We start from the raw sequence: 14,583 nt of genomic DNA, 5'->3' as shown, positions 1-14,583 counted from the left end.
TGTAAGTGAGAGGTCTTAACTTAAGTTCGATTCTTGCCAAATGCGAGTTTGAACCACATTGTTGATAGCCCACTGTAAGGCTAAGTCCACCCCCTCTCCTTAGTGTAGATAAAATCGTTTGTTAAAAAAAAAAAGATAATATGAGTATTTAATTAACAATAAAGTTATTTGCACACAAAACTAACAATTTCTAATATAGTTGAGTTATACCATTTTATGTGGGTCTCTCACTTTTATTTGAGAGCATTTTAATAAGTGTTTCAGTTTTGTGTTCAAATAGCATCACTTTTTAATTAAACAATAAAATTATTTTTGACACACTTGTTGTCACACTCTTTAATATAGGTGAGTGCTACCACTGTTATAGTATTAGAGAGTGTGTTAGTTTTAAGTGTCCAAATATGAGGAATCAAAGATCAACATATATGAACTTTCCATAAAAGATGTAATGCAAAGTCGTAAAGCTATATATAATTATTAGGGTTAAAGAGGAGATGATTGAGATGTGAAGGGTGCCAAAGAGAAAGGCAATATCATCTTTTGCAGGGGTCTAAAAGCTGAATGGTTCGAAGTGGCTCTCTCCTTTTGTGCAGTTAGGAAAACGTGTGAATCGCCTGTCGGGCCATTGGACCTCCCCCATAACCCATGCTGCTGGAGGCTCAACCTCATCATCTTCCCTTTCCTGTTGCCAACATGCCAGCAAAATACAATATGCATGCTCTTCTATGCGAGAAGTGTTGGAATTTATTAGGTTTATTTAGGAAATTAATTAGAGATTTGATTTGATTTTGTAGTAGGGTATTTTTGGCATATACGCATTAGGGTTTCTTTGGTTTATTGCTCTATAAATAGAGCTTGTAATTTAGTTAGAGAATAAGTCATTCACTATGTAGTCTCTAGGGTTTTTGTAGCCGTCTCGGCATTCTCAATTTGTTCAATAAAATTCCTATTATTTTGTAGTCTTGTTTGTTCCGCACTCTGATATTCAACTTGGTATCAGAGCGAGTTCGATCCTTAGGGTTCAACCCGTTCTCATTGGTATCAATTTGTTTGCCTTTGTCGTCATTAGTTTTAGATTTGTTAGTTGGTATTGATTGTTTGCAAGGAAAAGAAAAATGAAAGGAAAAAAAAAAAGTTTTGCTTGCAGAGGAGAAGATCCCCCAACAAATAAAAAAAAAGGGACGAAGGAGAAAAGAAGAAAAAGAAGAAAAAAAAAAAAAAGAGGAACCACGGAAAGGAAGAAGAAGGAAGAAAAAAAATATTTGGTTGGATTTTTTGTTTGTTTGTTCAGAAGTTGGCATCGGTATTGGCATCGACATTGGCATCAGTATCGGCATCGACATCGGCATTGGTATTGGCATCGGCATTGGCACAGGAATTTGGAGTTTTACATCCACATCTACTTTGACAAACCCATGTCGTGTACCGCCATGAGTTTGACGGGGGGTGTTGGAAAATATTAGTATTGTGGTTTATTTGAATATTTGGTTTTATAGGCTTAGCCCGTTAGAATTAGGTTTTGTTAGAGATTAGGATTAGTTTATTATAAATATGGTGCTTTGTTATTCATTAGAAAATAAGTTATTCACAATGTATTCTCCTAGGGTTTTGTAGCCGTTCCGGCATTCTTGTTTGATCAATAATATTTCTTATTTTGTTAGTCTTGTTCGTTCATTGTGGTATGCGCACTCTGATATTCCATCGGTGCCGATTTCCGATGTCAATTTCAATACGAAATTCCATCGGTGCAAGTGCAAGATTCCAATGCCAGTGGAAGATTTCCATGCCAGTGCAAGATTCCAATGCCAGTACCAGTGCAAATGTCGATGCCGATGCCTAACAAACAAACAAAAAATCCAACCAAATATTTTTTTTCTTCCTTCTTTCTTCCTTTTTTTCCTTCTGTGTGATTCCTTCCTTTTTTTTTATACCTTCTGTGCGAACCAACGTGCCACCCAACATCACCAACCTCCTTCCTTTTTTTCTTTTTGTTTTTTGGTTTAGTTTGGGTCTCGTTTAGGCTTTCGCTTCCGCTTTGGTCTGTGTCCTTTGTTCTTGGTCACTCTGTTTTTGTTCGTTTTGTCTTTGGATTTCTGTTTATGTTCTTTGTCTTTGGATTTCGATATTGACCGTCAAATTGTGTTAGTCTTGTCCGTAGATTTTTTACGTTTTCTGGTTTGGTTTTCAGTTTGTCCTTGGTAGTTTTCAAGAAAGGGAAAAAAATTCTGTTTTTTGAAAAAAGGAATTTGGTGAATCCATCGCACTAGGATTTCTGCATTCCCCAGCCCCACCCTGCATCTGGATCCGTCCACAACCGTACCCTCGCGAAAAAAAAAAAAAAAAAAAAAGGAAGGAGGTTGGTGATGTTGGGTCGCACGTTGGTTCGCACAGAAGGTAAAAAAGAAAGAAGGAAGGAATCGCACAGAAGGAAAAAAAGGAAGAAAGAAGGAAGAAAAAAAATATTTGGTTGGATTTTTTGTTTGTTTGTTTGTTAGGCATCGGCATCGACATTTGCACTAGTACTGGCATTGGAATCTTGCACTGGCATGGAAATCTTGCACTGGCATTGGAATCTTGCACTTGTACCGATGGAATTTCGTATTGAAATTGGCATCGGCATCGGCATCGGAATTTGGAGGCTTGCATCCACATCTGCTTGTTGGCAAACTCATGTCGTGTACCGCCATGAGTTTGACGGGGGGTGTTGGAATTTATTAGGTTTATTTAGGAAATTAATTAGAGATTTGATTTGATTTTGTAGTAGGGTATTTTTGGCATATACGCATTAGGGTTTCTTTGGTTTATTGCTCTATAAATAGAGCTTGTAATTTAGTTAGAGAATAAGTCATTCACAATGTAGTCTCTAGGGTTTTTGTAGCCGTCTCGGCATTCTCAATTTGTTCAATAAAATTCCTATTATTTTGTAGTCTTGTTTGTTCCGCACTCTGATATTCAACTAGAAGGACTTACCTACACAAATTACGTCGTTGTAATAGTATCATAAACTAATAACGTCATTTTATTTAAAAATAAATTTTCATGACACTTCATTATTAGTTTAGATTGATGATACAGTTGTGTATACAATGGAGGTAAATCTCTTTTAAGAGTACATCTAAAAAGTTCATCATGATTATATATGTTCTCGAACTATCTTTAAGTTGTGGTCTGAAAGTCATAATTTAGTATAAAGTTTGATCATATAGCCTGCATCATTTGACCCAAATGGATGATGTAATTACACTCCTTTTTCTAATACTTCTTCACTTTCTAACCCTGAAGGGTGCAGATTTTAAACCCCACTAGAGTGATCTCGTACTTAAAAAGAAGCTTGCATGACACAACTTAGAGGGGTATATTCAATCGGAAATTTGAGAGATTTTAATGGATTTATAAATTCATAGATTTTTACGGAATTTAATTGATTTATAGACTCCATATAAAATTTGGATTCAATTCCCTCGAAATCTCATGAGGTGAGATGAGATTTGTGGATGCTTAGAATACACTATGAAATCTCTCTAATTCCCTCTAATTCTTCAACTTGTTCAAATTCTTTAAAATCAATTTATAATTGAATATGTTGATGCACAAAACCGAAGGTCTTGGAACAACGTAAATCCGACCGTGAATCTGCAAAAAATGTAAATAACACAAGATGTATCGTGGTTCACCCCAATGTTTGGGCTACGTCCACACTGATTGTATTTCTCTGACTGTATGTATGGATTACAAGGGTGAGGAGGAGTCCCCCAGAGAAAGAGTGTGTTGTTGAGTTTGTGAGGGTATTGCCCTATGTTGGGTTCACAGAGTCCCCTTTGTGAAGGGGGAGGAGTGCCATTTTATAGAATAAGGGGCTCCTCCTTTTACATAATTATGGGCTGGGTAATGAGGCCCAATGTGTCAATGTCTGAGGCCCAATATATGTGGTACCAACAGAATATACATGGTATGTTATAAACTTCTTTAAAATCATAATTGAATATACCCAAATTTATAAAGATTTTAATAAACTATCTCAAAATCCTGATTGAATACACTTGAATCTTAAAAAAATCACTTATAATTATGATTGAATACCCTTATATTCATTAAAAGAATTAGAACCCTTCAAAATATCAATCGAATACATCCCCTTAATCATGAATCTAGGAACATGACTTGTGGAGGTCGTTGTTTAGGCTTTCCAAAACAATTAACTTATATGGTAGGGTTTGAGACAGCAGATTTGCAGTATCGAATTAAGATCTTGCTCAAAATTACCTTAACTACGAAAACCTAATTGAGGTTTTCTTAGCCTTAATAAAATAAAATAAAAATAAAAACTAAACTAAACCTAATGAATTATAGTCTCGCACATCAAGTGTCATAATATAATTAGTTCAATTTTTTTTTTTCAAATGTCCAACCAATTGTATTATATATGACATTTGGTGTACCACGCGTGTTCTCGGTGAAAAATTTCTCCTATTAATCTTCAGTGCATTTTCCTTCTCTAACTATGCTTGTGTTGTGTGGCAAGCAACCTACCCGTTAAGGAATTCTTCTGCTTTTTATTGGGCATTCATAATATACTTCTTCGTACCAAATTAGGTCAACATTGATTCGCCCAATTTTTTGGGTTTCCAAGCAATTGCTGCCACTATTAAGCTTATGCCACATTCCCAATCAGTAATGCACATACCAAAAAAGAACTAAAAAGCTCAACTTGCATTTTGTTTTTCACAATCCCACCCTTAATTGGATGATCATAAATTGATTGTAATCTTTATTTACATATAATAAAACTTCAAATTAGCTCCAAATCCAAATGTATCTAATTAGAATACTACATTACTGTATAATATTGTAACAACCCCTCCATGCATTTTAATTAATGGATTGTTAAACCACAATTATCCGTTCCAACACGTGACTACAAGGTTGACTCAAATCTTGGGCTGTGATCAAGATAAAGATAAGGCTAATTAAGTTAGTTATAATAATTAAACATAGATGTTATGAAGAACAATTAAACTGTGAGCCAAACCAAGTAGATTTCGTGCTTGTGGGGTCGTTTTGTTAGGTTCTAGTCTATTGGATCCAAAGCCAACCATGTGAAAGCAACATTCTTTCTGATCAGTTGGTGTGACACACACTCACATTCCTCTCTGCCATTTCCTTCTGCAAATGCCCTTTCGCATATATATTATTATTATCCTAAATCCCTTCGAAAATAGAACGGCCGCAATTGAAAATAAGATGAAAGAAATTCGGTCAAGGTGATTTGTACATGTAAACAGAAGACCTATAAATGCTCCCATTAGAAGATGCAATTATAAGACAGAAGCTCAAAACAAAAGAGGTAGAGAAGAACAAAAAAAGACTGGGAAAGAGACTGTAAGAAAAGACAATGAGTATATAGAGCTAACGAAAGACTTAGTATAAAACCGAGTGCAATGACATTTTATGATCATATAACTGACCCTATTTAATAGAATAAAGCAATTGTTGTTGTACCCTAAATCCTTCCCCAAGAAGCACAAATTTCCAAAATACAGCGATAAATAGACTCCTCTCTTTGGAATTTCCCTGGTTGTGTTAGGAAAAAGGTTTAAATACGGGGGAGCATATTAAATGGGAATTGGAGACATGTTGAGTGTGTGTTTTGACAGATTATGTATTGGAAATGAACTTTGTGATTAAACTTTTTTTGATAGCTTGTCATGGCAGATGAATCCACGACCGTCCATTTGGATTTTGGAATAAGGATCTACGTATCCATTGTGTGGCCCATGTGGTATTGCATGGTTTGGCAGCATAGGTGAACATATTCGAAATGTTGGGTTGGGAGGGGAGGGGAGGTTATATTACGTGCCCTAGCTATGAAGTGATCATCAATTCATGAATCATGATTTGAAACTTTAAAGTACTTATAAGACAATCAAATGCTTTGAGGATATTAAACTTTGCCCCACATAATCCCAATTTAAAGGACAGGATGGGACTCATCAACCCCCATATTGCCATGTTTCTCTTATATGCTTGGACTTATTAAGGTTTAAGTCTTATGTATAAACCTCTAAATCCTCCCCAAATCTATGTGTTCAGAGTCTACGGATTTAGATATTCTGACCACTCTCTTAGAATTGTATAGCCCCAGTTTGAACAACCTAGATTTTTGGGTCTGTGGGCTCCGAACATGGAGACTTGAAGAGGATCCCGATTCCTCTAAACGTACCATAAACCAACTTCTTTTTTAAACACAACGAAATTATTTACACTACGAAGTGGGTAAATGAATTGGTTCAAACTCGCCATCAACGAGATTTGAACTTAAACTGACCCCTTATGTGTAGTTCTGGTCAGCAAATCTTTCCTAGGTCATCGTTTGGTTCTATATTCTGTATCTTTTTTTTTTTCTTTTGTGTTAGTACAATTCTGCTCCTACAGAAACAACATTAAACCAGTTGGAGCGTATGGTCCCTGTCTCAGACAGGATCAAACAGGACTGTTTCCCCAGATTTTCTCAAGGAGGAAACCGTTCCAGATTTCCTAGCTTAGCTGTTTTTGCACCGACGTGGTCCAATTCCATCAGGGTTTGTCTGGCATTATAGGTTCGCCCATTGATCCCCCCAGCTGTTACAACTAAAGCCCAAAACTGTGGGCCTTGAAACCAAATGTTGGGCCTATTTCGTTGGCATATAAACTAACTTTGAACCCGTTGTTTTGGACGGAACCCATTTTATATATATATATTAACAAACGATATTATTTACACTAAAAAATTAGAGAAGTGGACGAGTCTCACAATGGGCTAACCATAGTAATGTGGTTCAAATTCGCCTTTAGCGAAAATCAAATCAAATACATTTTACTTACAAGTGAAGAGAACACTAAACCGTAGTACTAAGTTGCTGAACTCATATTACATTTTCGTTTCTTTCTCCTTCTTCCATAATAAATAAAACAATCACAAGAAAAAGCCACAACAACAATGATTTACATATAATTGATAATTCTGTCCTTTTTTAATCGATTTAATTCCTATAAGAAAATTATTATGAGGAGTTTAATATTTTAAGAATGATGTGAGTTTGTGTCATTTAGAACTATAATATAGCGATATTCTTTTTGGTAAATAAGAAGTTTTAATTTTAAATTCCAAAAAATAACGAGTTCAGAATAAATTATTTTCCCACCCCGTTGCATGAACAAACAAAATAATAAAAATGATTTTGTCGTCGTTAAATTTGACTTGTCTGCTTAAAGATTGTAACATTTTTGAAAATCGGGTTCCTTGTCCGTGGTTTCAAATCATTGCTCCGCAAAAGCGGCAAACAGAGCAAAACATCCGAAAAATTTATGCAGATTCCCAAACCAAGTCAGTGTTCTGTGTCCCAACCCAAACACGTCCCATATTTAAACAATTCGTTAATTAACATTAACATTCTTTAATCTTAATTTCTTTTCACTATTCATTCCTTTGATTTCGAATTATCGATGGCGATCCATGCATGATCAAGTAGGTCAAATTACAAACTAGTTAAGATTAAGTGCACGCAGCAGCATTTAGAGGGCGGGCGTCGCCACTTTAGAGGACAAGGTGGTGGCCGCGGCGGCCGACATATTATTCGTTTTGGTGGGCCCGCTGACCGTGTCTCTGTCGAGAGTGGTGGTGGTGGTGGTGACTCGCTCGCAACGAGGGCACATGGTGAGTGTGGATGCCGGAAGAGGGTCGCAACTGTGGGGGTAAAGCACGGTGGGCGGGCCGACTTTCATTGCCCTCAGCTCCTTCACCTCCCTTTGCAGCCGCCGGTTCTGTTCAGTCAGCGATCCGAACCATCTCTTCAGATACTCGCATTCCATCTCTGTTTGCTTCAGCTTGCTCCTACAAAAGCCACCATTCACGTTAATTAATTAATTAATTAAAATATCATTTTTATATATTTTGTTTTAAAATAAAAAAAATGGAAAATTACATGCACGCGTAAGTAAAACACAGCATGCGAGAAATTAATACATTAAATGCACCGAGCATTATTCAAACATAACATATGTGCATTCGATGTGCTTACCAAAACACTCACACGATCACACCACATTAAAAAAAAAAAAAAAAAAAGGGCAGAAAAACGTACGTGTTTATGTATGCATGTGTGTATATGTATAAGCACAATGAACCTAAGTTGAGCGATTCCTCAAATATCTTTATATATGTACATAAGCGCAGCTATGAAGAGACTAGGATGGTCCTAGGATGATCTCAGGTCCATCCTGACATTTTTTTTATTTTCAAGATTTTTCATAGGCTCAGAGCCCCAATATGATGTTTTTACATTAATTTCTTTCATCAGTTTTGACTTGAGGTTGGTGATTTCTATGGAATTCAGGCAATCCATTGCAGGAGGACTTTGGTTCGGGGATCAGTGGAGGGAGAGAGGAAGAAAGTTAGAGAGTTTTGGGCCTTAGGTTTAAGCAATAGCAGAGCCACCCACAAGGCTAAGGTGGGCTGTAGCCCAAGGAGGTTTCCTATAAGGATAGTGTTATCCATGTACTCATTTTTATTTCTCACATATCTCTCTCAATTTTCTGTTATCGGATCGAATAAATTGAAGATGATCAATCGCAAAAAAATAATAAGGGTGTGTTGGAGGTAAAAACGGGTGTGTGGACAACACTATTCTTTTGTAAACTCATGCTTATAGCCCACTTAATTTCAATACAGGTTATTGTTTATTGTATATTTAGTAGAGGATAGGTAGTAAATTATAGGTTTTATGCTAAAAATTCTAAATTAATTCGATCTCCCATCCCCCTTTTATCTTATTTGTTAAAGAAAAATATCATTTACCCTATGCAATTTAGCCTCTGTGCTTCTTACTCAAGAAAAGAAAAATAAATTTTTAAATCAACAATTAAATCTCTATCTTCGCAATTCCTTACTTATGTTGCAATTTTCCAATGAATGTAACCTTTGAATGTACCTTTTATACTGGTTATTATATAATTTTATATAAGCAAAAAAAATAACATCTGATTTTATTGTACTAATTTCAGCTAGCCTACCCAAGTAAAGAATCTTGGCTCCGCCCTTGGGTTTAAGGAAGATGATGATGTGGAAGCCACCATACCAGATGCAAACAATGTTGGTTGGTTGCTCACAACATAGCAGATTCATTTTTGTAAGATCAAGAGAGCACTTTGGATTGAGACATTTGAACCCTTTTTAGACTAATTAAAATTTTGGCTCCACCACTGTATATGTATATATATACACACGAACATAAGTGGGGAGGAGGAATCATCGCATAACTTTGGGATGCCAGAGCAATTTTTGAGGATGAGGAATCGAACCCAACAGTGAAAGTGCAAGAATAAATACTCTTAACTAATAAGTTGAAAACCCCGTTCCAAATACTGAAGAATTAAATGTGCATGGTGGATGACATAGATGAAATCATAAATACATGTGGATGGCATGGCAACAAGTCCAAAGAGTAAAGACCACCAGCTAGATTGAGTGAGTGAGTGAGTCAAAAAAGCACTTATTAGAGTGATGAAACTGAAGAGCACACGAGGCTATAAAACACCAAAAACAAAAACATCCTCTTATTCATCAATGCTCACTCCTAGCTATTTTCTATATCATCATTATGTTTCATTCTTTTGGAGCACCACTATGATTATCTTCCTTCAAATTCTTCATAAATTTGACTGTCTACTTTACCCACCTAATCGTAACTGCCAACATTACTTACTATAATTATGTGTGTGTGTGTGTGTATATATATATGCATTATTCTATGATTAATCTTAACAAGTTTTTGCCTAAAAAGGAAAAAAATTCTATCATTTCTTGCAAGGAATAAAAGAAAAGAATATTCTGACATTTTTAGCTTTAAAAAGGAAAATTACACAAAGAAAAGGCACACTCTTTTGTATAAATGTTCTTCCGGGCAATAAGTAGAATTAAAAGTAGGCTAAGTTTAAAGTTCGAAAGATCTCTAATATAACAAAATAAAACCGTCGCAAAACCCTATAAATATAGAGGAGTTCGACAGGTAATTATGCCCACATACAAGCATAGATATATTATCTATACATAGAATTAGATTGAAATTATAAATGCATAAATATTTTGTGAAAAGGACATGACGACAGATAAAAATCCCAACGACCAACAAAATAATTAATGGAAAGGGCCAAACCCAAAGAAAAGAATTCAAAGTCCATGAGATCGATGAACCTAGATATGCTAGCTAAAGCCATCAGAGTACACACTTACCTGGCCCTACGATTTTGAAACCACACCTCAACCTGGCGTGGCCTCAGCTTCAACTGCATCGCCAACGCCTCTTTCTGCTTCTGCAAAACACTCCAAAACTGTATTTATTATTTTGAACAAGAACAACTTAACCTATTAATTAATATTTAATTAAGAACAGGCTAATAATTAATTATGATTAAGCTTACAGGGTTTAAGGTGTGGTGTTGTCTGAAGCTTTCTTCTAGAAGACGAGATTGTTCCTTCGTGAGACGAAGCTTCTTGCGGGGAGGGCCCAATCCGTTGCTGCTTTCTTCTTCGTCTTCCATGTCTGCTGTCATCCACTCTTCTTGATCTCCTTGTAGTGATGGTACTTGGTTTATGTCCAAGTCTCTCACTGCAAAACCCAATTCACCATATTTAAACATAGAATAAATATTCTTTACCGCTCGAGCTACAACCTTCTTGCAAACTTATTATTAATTTATATATGTACCAAAGAAAAAGTTTTAAAACAAATATTGGCCACCAAACTTGTCTTTGTGAGAAATGGCAAAGAGAGTTTATTAGGGTTTAGGGGATTGTCCATATAAATACGAATGACTTCTCGGGGGAAAAGGGTAAAAAGAAAGACATGCAAGATATCCGGGTAAAAGATCGTATCGTATATATGTTAAAAATCAACTAAAAACAAAACGATCATATGTTAATTAAGTTTTGATAAACAAAAAAACAAAAGAAAATACTGGGAATATCTGATATCTTAAAGCTAAAAATAGGTTTCCAAATAATACACAAACATCAATCGATTTAATATACTTTATGCATGAAAAATATGGTGTAGAAAAATGGAGGAGGAAAAGCTTGGTGGGTTCGTTTACCAGATGAATTAGGAAAAGACGGGTACGAAGAGAAGCCGGGTACGGATATCGTCAACTCCAAGCTCGAAGATCCCATCGCCATCGCCGTCGGTAAAACCGCCATAGAAACCCGAATTGCAGGTGTGGGATGAAGAATTAAGAAGAAGAAAGGAGGAGAGAGAGGGGGAAAGGGTAAAGTAAAAACAGGAGGAGACAGATGAAAACCACAAAACCAGATATGATGAAATAGAGAGAAAAAGTTAAAAGGTGTAAAGGTCACATAACTAGTGGGGAGAGAGGACAACATATAGAAATGGAGGAAGGGCAAAGGAGTAAAAAGAGCATAAAAGTATGAACGGGACGAGGATGTATGGAGTATTGGTTAGGGTTTTCTTGACTGTTGTCGTCAAGTCATAGGTTCTGACCGTTGGGATGGAAGACACGTGTAGGACTGAAGAGAAACCTGTGTGGTATAATAACCGGCAAGTTTTCCTGTTAAAGGCGATTACAAAAGAAGGGGGTGGTTGTCGGTTGAAAGGTCAGCTGATGAAATGATTGGGAACCATGAGCTTGGGTATTGATAGGGCTGGAAAAAAAATCCCAAAAATCCCAAACCGAACCAAAAAATTCCCGAAACCAAACTGAAAAAATTCCAAACCGAAATTCTCGAAAATTTCGGTACCCAATACCGAACCGATCCCAAAATTTCGGTACAGGAATCGATCTCAAGTTTTTGGGATTTCGGTATTCCCAAACCGAACCAAAAAAGAATTATATATATATTGTTTAATTTTTAAATATATATTTAGAATTTTAATAGCCGTCGGATTCTGTTGAGATTTAATCTCAACCATTGAATATAAATTTGATTATTTGATTATTTGATACCTTGCCCCTCCTTAATAATTCTTCATCTGGATGGTTCACATATGCATTGAGATGAAAGATTCATGTGCTATATAGAAATTTAAGCTGGCGTATTATTTTTTAAGCTACAATTGTACTTACTGGTGTACACAGACTTTCTTTTTCCTTCCATCCATTATTAAATCCATTTTTACTTACTGGTGTACACGGACTCAAATTTGTGCACAAATTAGTACAAACATGCCTTGCCATTTGATTGGCAGATTAGTAGAAACAAATTGGCAAATTGAGCCCAAAAGCATAATATGTCAAATTTTAGTCCAAAACCCAAAAGCCCAAAACCATTTCGGGATTCCCGATTTGTCTCGAAATTCTGAAACTATTTCGAGATTCCCAAAAATTGGGATTCCCGAAAATTTGGTTTGTGATCGGTATTGAAATTGGGATTCCCAAAAATTTCAGTTTGGGAATCGGGACAAGGGTTTCGGTATGGGATCCCATACCGAATCACCCCTGGGTATTGAGCCTTATTTCTCCGCGCCCGAGAATGACTTGCATGAAACAGATAAATCAATTGTTTATTAAATTTATAATGTGATATCATGCTTGTAATAATTTTTTTATATAATAATCCGTATTGTGCTTAGAACCCTGTTATTATATAATTTTACAATATACTCGTTTTATGTAAATATAAAACATTTTTGTTGTCCCCCCTCTACTCTTAAAGGGAAAATGAATAACCGATTTCATGGACCGACCGATAAGCATACATATAAGGGGAATTATTATTTACCAACTTTCATGATAATTGATTGAATCAGGGCCATTGAGAGATTGATCAGTGATGCAGAGGAAAAGGGATGGTATGGGGATGCGACACATCAGATAGAATGTTTTTTGTTTTAAATTTTAAATTTTTATTTAAAATATGTGGGTATATATATTAATGGCAATGTATTGTTACGTAGTGTTTGGGTAATGGGAAAATTGAATGCTGCATGAGTTATCTGGTTTGCGGGTACAAAAGGAGTCGTAACGTTTACTCAAAATATTAATGCTTAAGAAGAAAATGACATAATTCTGGGGGAGGTGTGGTCTTGTGGAGCAGAGCCATTTATGAAGCAAGAGCTTTGCTAATTTTCTGCAACCTTCTTCATTTTAAATGCCTCTGTAATTGCACCAATGACTTTGAATTAACTGTTCTAGGGTTTACTTCCCCTCTCTCTCACACTAAACATAAAATATAAGTCCAAAGGAACTTATACGAAAGGAGTTTATCGTTATAGCGACGTTTCGGTTCGATAATGCAATACCACGTCTAAAGAGATTTACATGATATGTTGTGTTATTGGATCGAAACACCACAGTAACGGCGAACATTATGTTTCGTTGTTCTTCTACTAATAAGATGTTATATGAAATCATGAGGTTCCTCTACTAATTATTCATGGTTAGAATTTGGAAACATGTTAATTTTTCCCAAATTCCACCAGAAGACTGGTCATCAAAATAAAAATCAGGAGCCTAATTATTGAGGAACAGTTAATGGAATATTTATTTAGGAAAAAGAACAACTGAAATGTGTACTCAATAGATTTGACCAGGAAAATCAATATCCAATGTCCCAAATAATTTATCACCTCGATCCTTCCCTTTTTCACAGAATGTGAAGAATTACAACCGGCCATTTGTGTTTTTTTGTTTGTCAAATACCAAACCAATCAAACCCAACACCTTGTGAGACACACCGACATTTCTATAGATTAAAATCAAACAACTGGCGTAAAATTATCATGTTGTTTACATGAATGCTTAAGTGTGATGACTCTTGAACATTGGACTTCGACATCATATCTTGAGAGAAGTTGAGAACGCATGACAATTGGACTTCAAACGTGGTGCAAGCTTTAGTCTTAGCGTATGAAAGATTTCTTAACTTCTTTTATGAACCAACTCTCTACATCCTCATGAATATGATTCGATAAAAAGCCAATTGATTACTTTTGCATTGATTACTTTGGCATTAACTAGAGAGTGACTTTGGTGCAATGGAATGAAGTGTATGTATTTTTTGTTTTTTCTTTCTGTCATGCATTAAATAAGGAGAAACATGGCACACAAAAAGTTTTAAGTTTTTCTCATTAGTAAAACTATTAGGAATCATAACGTGACAAGGCTGTCAAATCATCATCAACTGGTCTCAGTTTCGCTTCTCGTCGTATGCACTCATTCGTGCACACAAAACGGGCTTCCCATGCCCTCATCGCCCAGATTTTCAACTCCCAGCAAGAGCCATTGGGTCAAGTCCCAAATTCGATTATTTATTTTTCTTTCTTTTTATTTATTTGATTTTTCGGTCGTAAAGTCCCAACTTTTTAGGATAAATTATTATATTTCTGATGAGAAAAGAGAATTATTATTGCATATTTGGCAAAGGCGTGGGGATGTGGGATCCACTTCGATCATAACATAGAAGACAAGTCATGGAACATGGTGGCTGTGAACCCCACTTTTGAATGATTGGTAGGGGACCGTACTGGACCCACTTGTCTGCTTGTCCCCGCTCGTGAGTTGCTGATTGGGCATTCCATCAAACATTTACCGTGC

At 36.0% G+C, this 14,583-nt stretch overlaps 1 protein-coding gene and 1 long non-coding RNA gene across 2 annotated transcripts; one reads left to right on the top strand and one right to left on the bottom strand.

Moving 5' to 3' along the window:
- The first annotated feature begins 735 nt into the window (after positions 1-735).
- Positions 736-1,660, top strand: LOC126607410 (uncharacterized). The gene is made up of 2 exons (XR_007617592.1): positions 736-968; positions 1,497-1,660. It is a non-coding gene; the product is annotated as an uncharacterized LOC126607410 (long non-coding RNA).
- A 5,740-nt stretch (positions 1,661-7,400) lies between these two features.
- LOC126607399 (homeobox-leucine zipper protein HOX3-like) lies at positions 7,401-11,479 on the bottom strand. Its single transcript, XM_050274969.1, has 4 exons — positions 11,128-11,479; positions 10,456-10,643; positions 10,268-10,347; positions 7,401-7,870 (listed from the first exon to the last, which is right to left on the bottom strand). Exons 1-4 carry the CDS (start codon positions 11,411-11,413, stop codon positions 7,552-7,554), a joined length of 873 nt encoding a protein of 290 aa, XP_050130926.1. The 5' UTR covers positions 11,414-11,479; the 3' UTR covers positions 7,401-7,551.
- Positions 11,480-14,583: the final 3,104 nt, after the last annotated feature.

This window comes from Malus sylvestris, chromosome 16, assembly GCF_916048215.2.
Source record: "Malus sylvestris chromosome 16, drMalSylv7.2, whole genome shotgun sequence".
In the NCBI taxonomy this organism is placed as follows: domain Eukaryota; kingdom Viridiplantae; phylum Streptophyta; class Magnoliopsida; order Rosales; family Rosaceae; genus Malus; species Malus sylvestris.
This window is presented reverse-complemented; position numbering and strand designations above follow the sequence as displayed.

Excerpts from the sequence above, each read along its gene's own strand:
- LOC126607399 (XM_050274969.1), bottom strand. The coding sequence starts at position 11,413 with ATGTTGTCCTCTCTCCCCACTAGTTATGTGACCTTTACACCTTTTAAC. Across the intron at positions 10,348-10,455 it reads AACACCACACCTTAAACCCT|AAGCAGAAAGAGGCGTTGGC; the intron begins GTAAGCTTAATC and ends AGTGTTTTGCAG. Across the intron at positions 7,871-10,267 it reads TTTCAAAATCGTAGGGCCAG|GAGCAAGCTGAAGCAAACAG; the intron begins GTAAGTGTGTAC and ends TGGCTTTTGTAG.